This window comes from Chlorocebus sabaeus, chromosome 7 (assembly GCF_047675955.1).
Source record: "Chlorocebus sabaeus isolate Y175 chromosome 7, mChlSab1.0.hap1, whole genome shotgun sequence".
NCBI classification, from domain to species: domain Eukaryota; kingdom Metazoa; phylum Chordata; class Mammalia; order Primates; family Cercopithecidae; genus Chlorocebus; species Chlorocebus sabaeus.
The window spans coordinates 28496841-28512251 of NC_132910.1; the positions used below are offsets into that span (position 1 = coordinate 28496841).

At 41.5% G+C, this 15411-nt stretch overlaps 1 protein-coding gene and 1 long non-coding RNA gene across 2 annotated transcripts; one reads left to right on the forward strand and one right to left on the reverse strand.

Annotated features, from left to right (window-relative positions):
• Positions 1–559: 559 nt before the first annotated feature.
• On the reverse strand, positions 560–2875 carry LOC140711996 (uncharacterized). The gene is made up of 3 exons (XR_012093368.1): positions 2700–2875; positions 1072–1219; positions 560–783 (listed from the first exon to the last, which is right to left on the reverse strand). It is a non-coding gene; the product is annotated as an uncharacterized lncRNA (long non-coding RNA).
• Positions 2876–3039: 164 nt separating this feature from the next.
• On the forward strand, positions 3040–13002 carry CCNG2 (cyclin G2). The gene is made up of 8 exons (XM_007998977.3): positions 3040–3283; positions 4313–4450; positions 5195–5332; positions 6589–6839; positions 7348–7426; positions 7512–7610; positions 10142–10347; positions 11674–13002. Exons 2-8 carry the CDS (start codon positions 4313–4315, stop codon positions 11795–11797), a joined length of 1035 nt encoding a protein of 344 aa, XP_007997168.1. The 5' UTR covers positions 3040–3283; the 3' UTR covers positions 11798–13002.
• Positions 13003–15411: the final 2409 nt, after the last annotated feature.

A 15411-nucleotide genomic window follows, 5' to 3' on the forward strand; every position in this document is an offset into this window, starting at 1 on the left:
CACTTGTCAGGAGTCAGGGATTCACTAAATGTAGTCATTGTTTCTGTGTGGGCACTCCCTGCTTATTACCCATTCTGTGAGCACCTTTTAGCTTCAGTCTCACATGTCACCGAGGACAATGGGCTGCACATCAGGCCTTCATGGGGTTATTGGTGACAGTATCGCTCAACCCCACAGAACCCCTACCATGTACTGTAGAAGATCAAGTATCTTAAATTGTCTGGAAGTTCTTGGGGGCTGCCAGGTTTCTGATTTCCTTATTTTGTGTGTATGCATGATATAGGAAACTTGCCCTCCAGAAAGCTCCGGAAAGGCTAATGGGTAAAGCCTGATTAGCCTAAGGGGAATAATGTCTTTTTTCATAAATAACACTTTCACCTCCAGCAAGGTAAGCCAAGGTGATAACGACAAATAGAATGAGGATAATTTTTTAAAAAGATATATTAACAAACAAAAAATTCTGCAAAGTAAACAGAGAAAACCTACATAATCCCCCAAGCCCATTTCCCAAGAATATCATCATCCTTAAAATGAGGTGTTTAAAAAAGAGGATGCGGTATTAATAACTACTGGATCTATATTTTTAATGGCTGCTTTCCTTTAATCTTAAAGAGATAAGTGGACTAAAGTGGATAAAGGATTCCATCTTGGACAACCTGATCAGTCTTTTCTTCTGTGCTGAGCAGGGCGTGCCAAGAGCAGGAAATTCAGCACCATTTACAAAGCTTTTCTTGTCTTACTCTCAGAGAAAGCCATCACTGTTCACATCATTCAAGAGGCTGTCTGTAAAAGGACACATAAAATACCAGTTATGAAATATATAGTACACATTTAGTATAGCTTCATAACATTTAGTGATCTAAGCAGCAAGATGACTATGTCAAATAAAAGTTATCACTTATTTATGTTTAAAAGATCAAATAAGCATTGGATAAAATTATGTAGCCTAAGCAAAGGGCAATTTCTCAATCTTTTCCTTTTTATATAGTCTGTTATTTTTAAATTCTACCACATAAATTTGCATTTCCTCTTTCACATCACTTATAAACTAACGTATGTTCCTTTTTTTACCTTTGCCTTCTTGAAAAAAACATCCCCAGTCTCCTTCATGCTTTGATCACGAACTCTCATTTCTCTGGTGGTGGACAGTTGGTCGAGCTGCTGTCTGTGGGCCCTGTTCACTCAGCCTTTTGATGCTCTGTACAATGAGCTGTCATCTCTGTAATTTTAATCTTAGCTCTAGTCTCCAAGTTAGTTTCATGTTCCTATTATGTTTATCAGCATAGATTTCCAGCAAGATGATTATGCCAAGTAAAAGTTATCACTTAATGTTTAAAAGATAAAATAAGCATTGGATAAAATTATGTAGCCTGCAAATCATTTAAAACTAGTGTGCTAATTTTACCTTATTTTCCAAAACGCTCACCAAGCTCACACCTCTCTTAAATAGGTGTTAGCTTTTTGGGCTCCTTTCCCCCAGTTGCTCTGTGCTCCAAACAGATGCCTGTGTTTAGTCCGGGCTAATATGCAAAGGGACCTACTTTAAAAATTCCTTAGCTGCTCTGCAAAGAAGAGCGCTGCCAAAGCTATGCCGTGTGCCTTCCCATATTTCACAAGTAACAAAATAATTCACAGAAAACATACAGAAGAACAGAAAAGAGAAATCTGTTCCCAGGGGCTGATTATGTAGATTAGAACTCAAGAATACGGTATTTACTAATTTAGGAGTGAGAGAGTAAACAAATAAATGTTCCACATCCCCCATTGATATCCATGTGAAAGTGTCTCTGGCCTAAGGCACTTGGTTGGTTTGCTTTTTGTCCCGTCCTGGGAGAAGTGTCGCCTATAACAACAATGCTAATTATAATGAATAATAAATGATAATTTATGGGTTACCAAGGACCAAGAAGCTCTGGGAGTCTTCATTAAAACAACAGTACAACTACAACCTCTGGACGTACGCCGTAATTATTAGATGTTTACGTACCCTCATCAACGTGCTAAGTTTTTATTAAAAAACTCCTCCTTCAGTTACTCCTGAATTTTTTTAAATTATGGAAAAATTCCAAGACACACAGAAGTAGAACGAACAGTGTAACGAAGCCTCGAGTACCCATCACCCAGCTTCGACCCTCAACTTTTTGCCTATCTTGTTTCACCTGTCTTCTCCACTTTTTTTTCCTCTTGGATTGGAAAATTTTAAAACAAACATCCAAACTCGTAGCATTTATTGACTATTTTAGTAGACGCCCCGACAATGTTATAATAATTTGGTGGATTATTGCAAAATGGAACGGCAAGACAAAACAAAGAAGGAATGTAGAAAACTCTCCCGTGGCTGAAAGGGCTGTCACAAAGGTTAGCTCTGGAGAAACGCCGCGAGCGTGACATTCCCCCGAGAAGGGCGGACGCAGCCAGGAGATAAGGCAGTACCTCAGGGCAGGTAACTGAAAACCTTCCCCGCTGCCCACCCAGGCATGCGCAATTCAGACCCTGGAGTTGCTAAGGCCCCAAGGCAGAGAGAGGCTCAGGATACGGAGAAAGCCAATCAGAGGGCTCCAAGACTGATAAATTAGCCAATCCAGATTCGAGGGTGAATCAGGTCCTCAGCATTCCCCTCGCCCCACCCGCATCCAATCAGAGAGCCGGCTACTTTGGGCGGACTTTTCAAAACAGCGAAAACAAAACAAATCGGGGACCTTTAAAAGGCGTAATGAGACTAGAAACGATCTCCTTCCGCTCCTCAGTCTTCCCCTGTTCCCAAATCCGAATCAATCCCAGAATAAGCCCGACGCCCAGATTCCGCCCTCCGTCCTGGCGCCGGGCGGGAGGACTGGCTTGGCGAAGCCAAGGAGAACTAGGGAGGCAGCGAGAGAGGCTGGAGACAGCGGCTTAGGGGCGGGACTCTTTTTAAAGTCCGTGGAGGAAGTGCAGGATCCCTCCGCGGGGAGTCACGTGCCCCGCCCCCTTGGGGGCGTCGAAACTCACAACAAAAACAGGAGGCTCACGGAGGCCTCTATTGAGGCGGCGGAGGTGCGGCGGCAGGCTGGTCTCCGGCGGCCGGCGTTGCGCCCGGGTGGAGGGTGGGCGCGTGGGGAGCGGGATGGAGCCGGGGCTGTGAGGCCGAGGCGGCGGTGCCTGGGAAGAAGGGTCGGATGCCGGGCCGGGGGCACCGCTGAGGCAGTGGGGTCCCCGACCTGCGAGACAGGTTCGGAAGTCCCCGCTGCGCCCAGCCCCTGCGGACCGTGAGACCGCGGGCGGGTGGAGGCGCGTCTCCGGCACGGTGAGTGGGCCCGCCCAGGGGCGCCGTGGGTTTCTTTGTTAGTGGTGGGGACTGTGGGCTGCGGGGAGGTTGGTATCATCCGAGTGTCTCGGTGCTGCCTGCCCCTCATCCGCTGGAGCGACCAGGGTGCTGCCCTCAGCCCCAGCCCTGGGGGGAGCTGGCGCCCGCGACGGACAGATAGATGCTGGTGGGGTGGACGGAGGGGGCGACTAGGCTAAGGGCAGTCTCCGCCTCGGTGCCCCCCGCCCCCACTCGTGTTGTCACGGGGGCTCGCTGGGGTGGTGCTTCTCGGATTGACAGCCCCGGGGCTCTGCAGAGTTGCAGGGCCCCAGCATCAGTGGGAGGATGGGTGTTGTCCGGTCGGGCGCGGGGCGGGCTAGACTGGACTGGATTTCTGTCCCCGGACCGCAGCCGGGTGTGCCGCGCCACCCCACGGCTCCTGGGACACGGGTGTCCGCCTCTCGGGTAAGTCCGGAATCGGTGCTGCAGCAGCGGATGGGAAAAGCTGGGGGCTGGACTCTCCGAGAGGGGCTTCTGCAGCTGGGCGCCCCGGGCGGGCGGGGCTCGGGAGTCTCCTCCCTCCGCTTCTTTGTTCAGTCGCGAGACTTTCCCTCCCCTCCCCCCTATTGTGCAACGCCCCATCCCCGGGACCCGCTGCAGTCGCTGGCCTCACTGCAGTCCCCTGGGCAGAAGGCCCTCCCCCGTGCGACTTCAGGTGGGGCAGACCGAGGGGACGCCGGCGCTCGCGGACAGTTTCCTGTTTGTGAAACGCCGAGAGGCCAGGGCTGGCAGGTCTTACCCAGCGCTGGCCAGCGGACCTGACCACGGCTCCTCCCCCTGCCACACCTCCCTGGCCGTGGTGGGGATTGCCCCGGGGCTCTGGAGGACGTGACTGGTCCCTTTCCCCGCTCCTTGTCCGGGTGTGTTGAGGCGATCCTTGCTGGAGGTACTGGCCTCAGCCCTTTCTATCCCGCTTCCCCACCCCTCTTACCTCCAGATTACATTCTCTGTGTGGTGTCTTTGCTGCAGATGAAGGATTTGGGGGCAGAGCACTTGGCAGGTCGTGAAGGGGTCCAACTCCTCGGATTGTTGAACCTCTACCTAGAACAAGAAGAGAGATTCCAACCTCGAGAAAAAGGGCTGAGTTTGATTGAGGCTACCCCGGAGGTAAGTTGGCAGAAAAGATAACTTGCTCAAGCAGCTGATGGGGCTTGGAGGAGGTAACAACCCCCCCTCCCCGTTGAATCATGACTGAAGCCTGCAAAATTTCTTAAGATCGAAGTTGTTCCTTCTGGAGTACCAAGATAAACCTTATTCCAGGGTCATGCTTTTGCTTTTCTTAGCAAGAATGAGAGTGATATTTTAGAGAAGTGGGTTTTTTTTGTTGTTTTTGTTTTGAATGTGGCACCCTCCTCGCCGCCTCCCTCCCGCCCCCCCCCCCCCCGCCCCCCGCACTCCAGCTCCTGCAGCTTCAGTATGAGAGACTCCTGGTGAATTGAGCAGTTCATTTGTGCAAACACCCTCTGCCTGTGAAATACATATTTATAGTAGGATCTTAAATGACTTTAGAAAAGCAAAAGCAAACAAAGGAACCCTCTCTCTCCATTTCAAGGGAATTGAATTATATTTGCTATAACTCTCTGAAATCTTGGAACAGTTCACCTTATATTGAATTGCTGAAGCTCTTTTATGATGTGTATTTTTAAGAAGCAGTGCTTTATGTCTTATAGATGAGAAAGTGTATAGCTTTACTTAAGTGATACCACTCTTTTCATCTATATGCTTGAAGATTGAGGGGAAAAAATTAACCTTATTCTTGGGAAAAAAATTAACCTTATTCTTTGGATCTATATGTGTTTTTCATCTGGTTCTAAGAAAATTGTAAACCTTGGTTCTTGGTTTTTATTGCAGAATGATAACACTTTGTGTCCAGGATTGAGAAATGCCAAAGTTGAAGATTTAAGGAGTTTAGCCAACTTTTTTGGATCTTGCACTGAAACTTTTGTCCTGGCTGTCAATATTTTGGACAGATTCTTGGCTCTTATGAAGGTATTTCATCATTTTTATAAATATGTCTTCCGCTTTCTATGCCCAGTGCCTAGCACACAGGGTTCAAGAAATATTTATCGAATGGGTATAATAATGTCCACTGTACATAAAAATTTATAATCAGAATTGTGATAGTTAGTGCCAGAATAAGACTACAAGATTAATTGTATTGTTGTATGTTAGGTTTTTCTGTTGTGTCTTAGGTTTTACCTCTTAAGTACTGTCTTTCGAAGATGTGACAAAAGAGAGACTACTATTTTTTAGATATTTGCCATATGTTTATAGTCCTCAAAATAAGATTTTATCTGCCATCATGCTTCTCTTGAAGCCTAGATTTTTAAAATACTGAAGCGTGACAAATGAAGCATAACAGTCTATTAAATATGACCGGCCGCCTTCCCTAGAAGTCTCTTCAAAGCAGGGAGCCATGGTTTTATTAACAGTCTCCAGCAATGGCTAGAAAAATGTGGGGAATCTTCTGCCAGTAGGATTGCTGTCAGCTGCTGGGTCAGTTCTCAGGGCATTGAAAAGAAAAGGGCAGCCATCTGTCCATGGCAGCTTTTATATATGTCCCACTCTCCGCCACTCATGTGATCTTTCTCGAGCAAAATTACATTGAAATATGGAATGATTCTTAAAGATTTTTATGTAAGAACATAAGTATAAAATATTTTAATATCCCAGTACATTTTTTTTTGGTGTTAAAAAGCTTAATTTATTTTGGGGGAGATTGTATTATGAATTTCATAAGTCTGAAATACAAATTATACTTTAGTGCTAGAAATCTAGCTTTTGAACCTGCATGGAAGTTCTTGTACCTGCATTTGAATTTACATAATTTAAAGGTTCAAAAAACTTTTTTTTCTAAATTAAAAAAAATTTTTTTTTTTTTTAAGTAGAAGTGGAGGCTTGCTGTGTTGACCAGAATAGTCTTGCTATGTTGGCCAGAGTGTTCTCAAACTCCTGGCCTCAAGCAGTCCTCGCACTTCAGCCTCCCAAAGTCCTAGGATTACAGGCATGAGCCACTGCTCCCTGTTGCCTTTTTTTTTTTTTTTTTTTTTTTCTTTTTAAGGGAGATTGAGAAGATCTAAAATGTGACAATGTGTATAACTGTGGGTAAAGGGCCAGTACATATAAGAGAAGCAGCCTGATTGTGTTTTGTCTTAAGAATAGGAGCATCATTATAGTATTATAAGCATTTGCTTTACTAAGTCAAAGTGACAATTGTTGAAAGAAGCCTCTTGTTTTTTTCTCAGGTGAAACCTAAACATTTGTCTTGCATTGGAGTCTGTTCTTTTTTGCTGGCTGCTAGAATAGTTGAAGAAGACTGCAATATTCCATCCACTCATGATGTGATCCGGATTAGTCAATGTAAATGTACTGCTTCTGACATAAAACGGATGGAAAAAATAATTTCAGAAAAATTGCACTATGAATTGGAAGCTACTACTGCCTTAAACTTTTTGCACTTATACCATACTATTATACTTTGTCATACTTCAGAAAGGTCAGTGGGATTAAAGATAAATTTTATACTTTGAGCATTGCTGTAGCTAACAGTAAATAATTGGAATGGCAATGAAATTTGTATGTTTACCTTCTTCAAACTTTCGACTTGGACTTTATTGGCAAATCTGTTTTTTTTTTTTTTTTTTTGAGATGGAGTTGCGCTCTGGTTGCCCAGTCCGGAGTGCAATGGCGTGATCTCGGCTAACTGCAACCTCCACCTCCCGGGTTCAAGTGATTCTCCTGTGTCAGCCTCCCGAGTAGCTGGGATTACAGGCGTGTGCCACCACACCCGGCTAATTTTGTATTTTCAGTAGAGACGGGGTTTCTCTGTGTTAGTCAGGCTGGTCTCGAACTCCTGACCTTAAGTGATCCACCCGCTTCGGCCTTCCAAAGTGCTGGGATTACAGGCTTGAGCCACTGCGTCTGGCCCTGGCAAATCTTTAAAATCGTTTAAAATCATTTAAATCTTTGGAAGTTTAATAAATCTTTGTTCTTTGCATTTATAGGAAAGAAATACTGAGCCTTGATAAACTAGAAGCTCAGCTGAAAGCTTGCAACTGCCGACTCGTCTTTTCAAAAGCAAAAGTAAGTCGATTCCTTGCTTACATATATATCTCACAGTTTCTATTTTGAATTTTAAAAAAATATTTTCCTTTTTTTTTTCTTACAGCCATCTGTATTAGCCTTGTGCCTTCTCAATTTGGAAGTAGAAACTTTGAAATCTGTTGAATTACTGGAAATTCTCTTGCTAGTTAAAAAACATTCCAAGGTAATCACAGTCATTATTCTTAAGCAAATTTCTTTCCTGATGTTTCATTTTTTTCTGTAGTGACTTAAACTTGAATACTTCATGGAACTCTTAACTTTTACACTCGATTTTTTCTTATATCTGTAGTGTTAAAGTTCTGAAAATGCAGCTTTGACCCAGACAATACTAATCCGGAAGGTAACTTGGTCACTTAGCCCAGCTTCTTTCTGTATATAGGTGCCCCTTCTGTAGTAATCATGCCATATGATAGTACAGCTGTTACATTGCCACGTATGCATTGTTCTAAAATGCATTCTAGGAAGTAGACTCAGAACAAACACTAATGGGATAGGATGGGATCACATCACACCTCTAGGGCTGAACTGTCATCCCATTAGCAGCAGCATCAAATAACACCAGCAATGTTGATGTTTTAAACCCCAATGTCTTTTCAAATCCTTTAGGCCAGCTAAGTAAAAGTAAGTCTTACAGTCACAAAGAGGTATAAAACAAAAGCACAGTCCTTTTTCTTAAACTCTCAGTCTAGTTGGAGAAATAAGGAAGTTAACATGAAGTGTTATGTTCTGTCATCTGTTATTGTGTCTTGGTGCCAGGTAATAGTGAATATAGAGAGTACCTGGGGATTTTTTGAGACAGAGTCTTGCTCTGTTGCCCAAGCTGGAGTGCAGTGGCACGATCTCGGCTCACCGCAACCTCAGCCTCTCCGGTTCAAGTGATTCTCCTGCGTCAGCCTCCCGAGTGCCTGGGACTACAGGTGCTCACCACCATGCTTGGCTAGTTTTTATATTTTTGGTAGAGATGGGGTTTCGCCATGTTGGCCAGGCTGGTCTTAAACTCCTGACCTCAAGTGATCCCACCTTCCTTGGCCTCCCAAAGTGCTGGGATTACAGGCATGAGCCTCCGTGCCCGGCTTACTTTGGGGTTTTTTTAAGCAAAGAAATAGGGCAGACTAGGAGAAGCATTATGACTGGGAGCCTGTTTGGAGCAAAAGAATCTTTGATAGTGAAAGTTTGGACAGCAAAGGCTTATGGCCAAGAAATTGGTGGACTAGACAGATTTAAAAGTCATTTTAGAGTAGACTTGCAGGTACAATGTCTAGGTGTTAGTCACAAGCAGGAGTAAGGCTGTCCAACTCATAAAACGGTGGTTTTGGAAGCCAAGCATGGAAATGAGGCAAGGAATCATGAATGGCCAAGATTTGTACCTAATGGTGGATGTAATATTAGCATAATTGGCAGGAAATTTGGAAGAAGTTAATTTGTGATGAGAGAAGTATGATTTTAGATGCGTGTATACACAGGTAGGTGTCTAGTAGGTGTTTGGCATTTTGGAATAAGAAGATAAACTGTAGCTGGAGATTGAGATTTGGAATTTCTCATGAAGAAGCAATAGCTGAAACCATGAAAAGCTTGTGGAATCATTTTTGTAGGGGTCAGTTGAAGCTCTGGGGTTTTTAGTTTTGGCCTTTACCCCCAACATTAGGAGCCAAGTGAAGAAAGGTACATCTCCACAAGTAGGAGCACTGTCGGACAGGAAGGAGGTTTTTAAGAAGGAGGTGGTCAAGAGTATTGAATTTTTATAAGAGATCCAATATAATGAAAATTAAAGGTCATTGAATGTATCAGAGGTAATGTCAGTAGAGCAGTGAGAAGGAAGTGGTAGAAACCAGATTATAAGTGGATTAAGATGTAGCTAGATTAGGTGAAAATGGGAGGTCAAGAAAATAGATAGATCTTCTGTTTTCTGATGAAAATATGTGCAATGTGAAGCATTTTGTTTGTAACAGATAACTTTTCGCTTTTGTTTTAATCATGATTTTATTAGTTTTTATCTGAACTTTTTATTGATATTGATAGCTGGAACCATCTTCAGTGAAAATTGATTCATTGAAATAAACTGAAGACGTTCCAAAGGAGGAAGGAAAAACATAAAAAGAAAAAAAAGAAATAAACTGGAGCACTCCCCAGTGGTGGCGGAACTATGTCCTTTTTGGGAAATTTCTCTTCTCTCATATTGCTAATTTCTTTAGTTTTGTATCTCGTGTTATAATGTAAGTGTATGTTGCCAGCAATCCAAACAATGCCTTGTTACAGGAACCCAAATTGGTTTCTGTAACAAAAGGAATGTTGAATTTCTTTGCATTGAGACTAAGGACTATACTTGATAGTTGATTTATTAACAGACCCAGAGTGTTTTTAGGTCAGTGTTTTCTTAGAATAGGCAAAGCTTTCTGTGTATTGAATCCTATGTAATTTTATACTTAGAGTGCTCCTCTCCTAAACCAGTGGTTCCCAAATTTTGACAGTTTGGCTGCACATTACAGTCACCTAGGGAACTTACAAAACTCTTGATGCCCGTGTTGCACTCCTTGTCAATTAAATCAGAATACCAGAGGTGGAAGAGGGTAGTGGGAGCCAGGCATCTATATATATATATATTTTCTTTTTCATAGCTCACCTAGTGATTCCAAGGTGCTGCAAGATTTGGGAGACATTGCCATAATCTCTTAAAATATTTTTTTTTTTTTTCAGATTAATGACGCCGAGTTCTTTTACTGGAGAGAGTTAGTTTCTAAATGCCTAGCTGAGTATTCTTCTCCTGAATGTTGCAAACCAGATCTTAAGAAGTTGGTTTGGATCGTTTCAAGGCGCACAGCCCAGAACCTCCACAACAGCTACTATAGTGTTCCTGAGCTGCCAACGATACCTGAGGGGGGTTGTTTTGATGAAAGTGAAAGGTAGGCGGGTTCCTTCACTAATTAAACTTCCCTAAATATTACTGAGTTTATTATACTCAGAACTGTGGAATAGTGTAAGACATTAGAGAAAGCAAGCCCCTACACTAAGAGCTAAGAATTAAAACCCCAACTCTTCAGGTAAGCAAATTAACCAGAAGTAGTTTTGTTAAAATACATAATGATTTATAAGGTCTTCTCCATTTTTTTTAGTTTTTTTCCTTTTTATATTTTTTTGAGTAGAGATGGGGTCTCGCAGTGTTGCCCAGGGCTGGTCTTACACACTCCTAGGCTCAAGTGATCCTCCTGCCTCAGCCTCCCAATGTGCTGAGATTACAGGTGTGAGCCACTGCACTCAGCCTTTTTTCCCTTTTTAAACTGGTTGTTTTCCATCTTTCTCCTATTTCCCTTGCTTTTGAAATACAGCTTAAAAAAAACCCCAAAAAAACAAACTGGAAAAGAATTCTGGGCTTTGTAATGTTAGTATGAATTGCTAATATTGTGCTGTGGAGAAGAGATTAATGGGTAGGTGCCTGGAAAATAAAGGGAATCACCACCACTAATGGGGAAGACTTCTATAGATGTCCTCAGAGGTTTGTCAGTTGGTGTCGTCTTACTCAGAATTTGATTACTGTGTTTGTAAAGTGAATAATTTTGCTAAATTTGTTTGTTTTATGCTGTAGAGATAAAGGGCCAGAAGTTTCATTTTCATAGCTTGTTAGTTTACTTTGATATTTGAGAGTGTTAAGTGGTATAAGAAATCACGGATGCAAGAAATACATCTAAATAGACCATGTGCTAGGAGGTATGTTGTCTTTAGTCTTCATTATTGGATTTAAAATACTTAGAATTCTACAATTAGTTACTGATAGAGTTATTAATTGGTACAAGAATAATAGTTTGGCAAATAGTAACTTGTTTAAACTTAAGAAAACCTATATTTTCTTTCTTTTCCTTTTTTTTTTTTGCGTGTGCCACCATGCCTGGCTAATTTTTGTATTAATATTTTTTGTAGAGATGGGGTTTTGCCATGTTGCCCAGGCTGGTCTGGAACTCCTGGGATTAAGCGATCTGCACACTTTGGCCTCCCAAAGTGCTGGGATGACAGGGATGAGCCACTGCACTCAGCCAAAAAAATCTGTATTTTCCATTGAGATTACTATAGACTTCATTTAGGAAGTCTTTATAAATTTTGTCTCTGTAAAGCATACATTTTGAATATAAAAATCCTCACTAGAGATACTCATATAGCAGCTTTATTTTGGCTATAAAGCATTTAAGTGTGTTTTAAGTAATGGTATCCTCTTTTTTGTCTCTTTTTCTCTTTAGTGAGGACTCTTGTGAAGATATGAGTTGTGGAGAGGAGAGTCTCAGCAGCTCTCCTCCCAGTGATCAAGAGTGCACCTTCTTTTTCAACTTCAAAGTGGCACAAACACTGTGCTTTCCATCTTAGAAATCTGATTATTCTGTCAGAATCTATATGTACAGGTTTCAAAGCAATAAATGGGGGAATAGGTAGTTTTCTGGTTTAGCCCCCATCTAGTCAGGAATTACATATACTGGAATACCTACCTTCTATTTGTTATTCAGATCAGATCTGGCCTATTTTCATATTTATACTAAGCCATCAAATGAGGTAGTGCCTCTTAAACCATTAACAGTATACTTTAGACATTGGCACTTTATTTTTCTTGTTGATCTTTAGCTACTTTGGGGAGGAGGGAAGGTGCTGATACCTTCAGTTTGTTACTTTTCAAGATTTTTAAAAATAACTAGTGTAGCTTATCTTAAACATTTTATAAAACCTTCAGATGTCTTTATTTAAGCAGATTGGAAGTATGCAAGTGCTTCCTTAGCAGGGACAGTGGATAATACTTTAATGGTTTATCATAGATTGCCCCCTCCCCCCTTCTCAGAAGAGTGAATATGCTCTTAAATGTCAAACACATTTTTGTTTTGTTTTTTAAATGATCAGTGTCTATTTGATGTGATGCAGATCCGCAGAAATAATTAGGCTAGGGCTCTTAGTTTCATTCCTATTGCCCAAGTATTGTCAAACTATGGTATTATTTTAATGTTACTTTAAAAATCCATAATCTGCTAGTTTTGCATGTACTTGTATGAAAACAGTGCAGTAAGTTGAAAACCCAGTATCTATGGAATTGATAAATGTTGATCTGGTGGTACATTTTATCTCATTTTCTTATATTAAAAATGTCTGCATGATTACGTTTTATTTCCTTTGTAATTTACATTTCAAAATGATGTATTGCTATATGGGTGCCAAGATTGAGTATGAAGAACCCGAGTGTTTGTAGTATTAGAGTTTTAAGCAAATCTGTGTGGTGATACAGCCATAAGAATGGGGCTTATATAAACTCTGTACATGTATGATTTTGTACAGAGAATTTTAAACTTTATAAATTGTATATGAACATGTAAATCTTTTAAAATGTACATAAAATACTGTATTTTTTTACCTTGTGTGTGATAGTCTAGTCATTGCATGTAAATATAATTTATTATGTATTCTGTAGTATAAATCATACGTTGATGACTTACATTTTTACTGGTAAGTCAACATCCATTGGATGTTTTCTGAAGTGGCTCTTTTTGAAGTGATAATAGATTGTAATTCAAAATAAAATTATTACTGAATTTTCCTTGTTTGGGATCACATCTTAATTTTTAATCTGTTAAAAGTGTTTGATGTATTTTAATGAGAAGACTTTAGGTGAGGCTACAGTGATTCCAGAGTGAGCCTTCTAACTGGCTAGCAGAAGTTCTCTAGGTTTGACACTATGCCTTGGAGATACTGAAAGAGAATCTGTCATTTGAGAATTGACCTCTTTCTGGGATGGACTCATTAAGTATGCTCTCAGAGACTGGTGTATTACCAGAATTCCTATTAATTTACAGTGAGAGGCAACAGGTATTAAGTAGACCAGAAAGCTTAGGTTGGCAGATTAGAACGATCTTTCAGGAGACAAATCAAGTTTTAATCAGTTTGGTTAGTAAGTATGGGGTGTTGGCTGTGATGGGGCCCCATCAGCTTCTGGCTCTTGTGGACCTCAAAAGTATCAGTTTGTTTTGCAAGTGGCGTTCCTTCCCCGCCCCCTCCCCCCAACAGGTTCCCCATCTGTCTAGTTTGATTTTTGTAGACCTTTGTTTTCTCTAGTTAGTTAGAAAGTCAGGTATATTCAATATGGTTTTCATGTAACACCTCTTCTCTGGAGATAGGGGTATGTTTTCCTACCCTCCTAGGGGAGAATCTCTACTTGAGGATGACCTTTCCTGTCTTACTAAATAATATTAGTAAATAGTAGGTAATATATTCTGCTTTCAAATTTTGATTTATTGAGATGTAAAAGTTCTTTGTGGCTTACCAAATCTCAAGACTCTCTTTAGCTCCTGTGGGATTGTATTGCTTTTCTTACTGGATATTCTTCTTGGGTAAGTAACTTTGTGGCTTCACCTCTTCCCCCTCCGGTTTTTAGTATATTTAGTCTAGACCTCTCTGCTGAGCTTGCAACCTGTTTATTCACATGGCCTGCTGTGCCACTTGGAGGTTTCTGATTACTCCCAAACCTGCTGTTTCTTTATGTTTTTCTCAGTGAATAATTCTATCTATTCATGCTGGAAACTTAGGTGATATGCTCATCTCCTTTTGCCTGTTTATGGAGGTCACCAGCCTCTATCATTTGTATGATTTCGTTTACACTGTTTATATATCTTTACTCCGTCCCCTTTTTTTCTACCATTGGCATGGTTTAGACCTGTACTCTTTATCACCAGAGGTACTGTAATATAGTTGTGATCTCTCAGCTTCCAGGCTTACTCCTGGTCTCTGCCTTGCTGCCTACGTATCCTTTTAAAATAAAATTTTAACTATCTCCCCGAAAAATTGTTCAGTAAGTCACCCACAATCAGGAGAAAAATTTATATCGTGACATACAAGTCTCTGTCTAATCTGAACACTGCACCTGTCTCTGGCCTTTTTTTCTTGCCATTTCCTAGACCTTAAAAAATATGTATTGAGAAAGAGAACTCTGGTAGCTATACAGAGGATGAACTGGAGCAATATAGAGTAGCAGCATGGAGACTAGTCTGACTGAACTAAGGCAGTGGAAGTGTGGATGAGGAAGACAAGTGGAAATTGAGAAGCGCTATCCTTTCTCTTTGGGCATTATTAGGAGGCTCACAGACAAGTCCAGGAGCCTGGTTATGCCCTCCTGTGCCATTCAAACAGATGGCTTTCCCATGACTGTGATGAATAAAATTGAGAAGCCCCTGCCCTTTTCAGAGCAGAGGGTGAGGAGAAAGCTACCATTTTGGCCTCATCCTTACTCCCCTTGACTTGGCAAGAGATTTGCCCTTTCAGGTTTTGATCCTGTCATTTTCTAGGATGTGGTGCACGCACTTTGCTGTTGTGCATGGTGAAGTATTGTGCCTAGGTCCTGGGTCTTCATCTGTTTGACTCTGCTGCTGTTTCCTCTTCCCAGGAAGTGTGATTAGACAAATAATGTGTTTTAACTACCTGTCACACTCAGAATTAATACATACTCAGGTTAACTGTAGAGAGGCATTGGCTGCAGAACACTCCTCGTGACAATTTTAACCATTTTCTTTGTCTAGAGTCTGCCTTTTTCTTTTTTACAATTTCTCTCGTTTCAACACTAGGTTTCAATATGGTGTTCCTGCTACTTCCCACCTCCCTCCTCCCTCATCACACATGCAAATTGTCAGCTTATTTAGACAACCCACTTAGATTCATACATGGACAAGGACAAGGTATTTTGCATTTGTTACTGGAATTCAGTTTTTCTAACTATTTACTACCAGAAATGGTCAACAACTTACTTTGTGTTTAGCAAATCAAATTGTGTGGTAGATAGTTTTCCAGTATGATGGCCAGTCAGTCTTCCAATCCCTGTGCCTACATGCTGCTCTTCCCATCAACAAGTGGTGTCTATTTCTCTTGAGTTTTGGCTGGCCTTATGAATGGCTTTGCTTACTGAAATGCAGCAGAAGAAATTCAGTATATGTCCAAGCCTAGGCTTTAAGAGA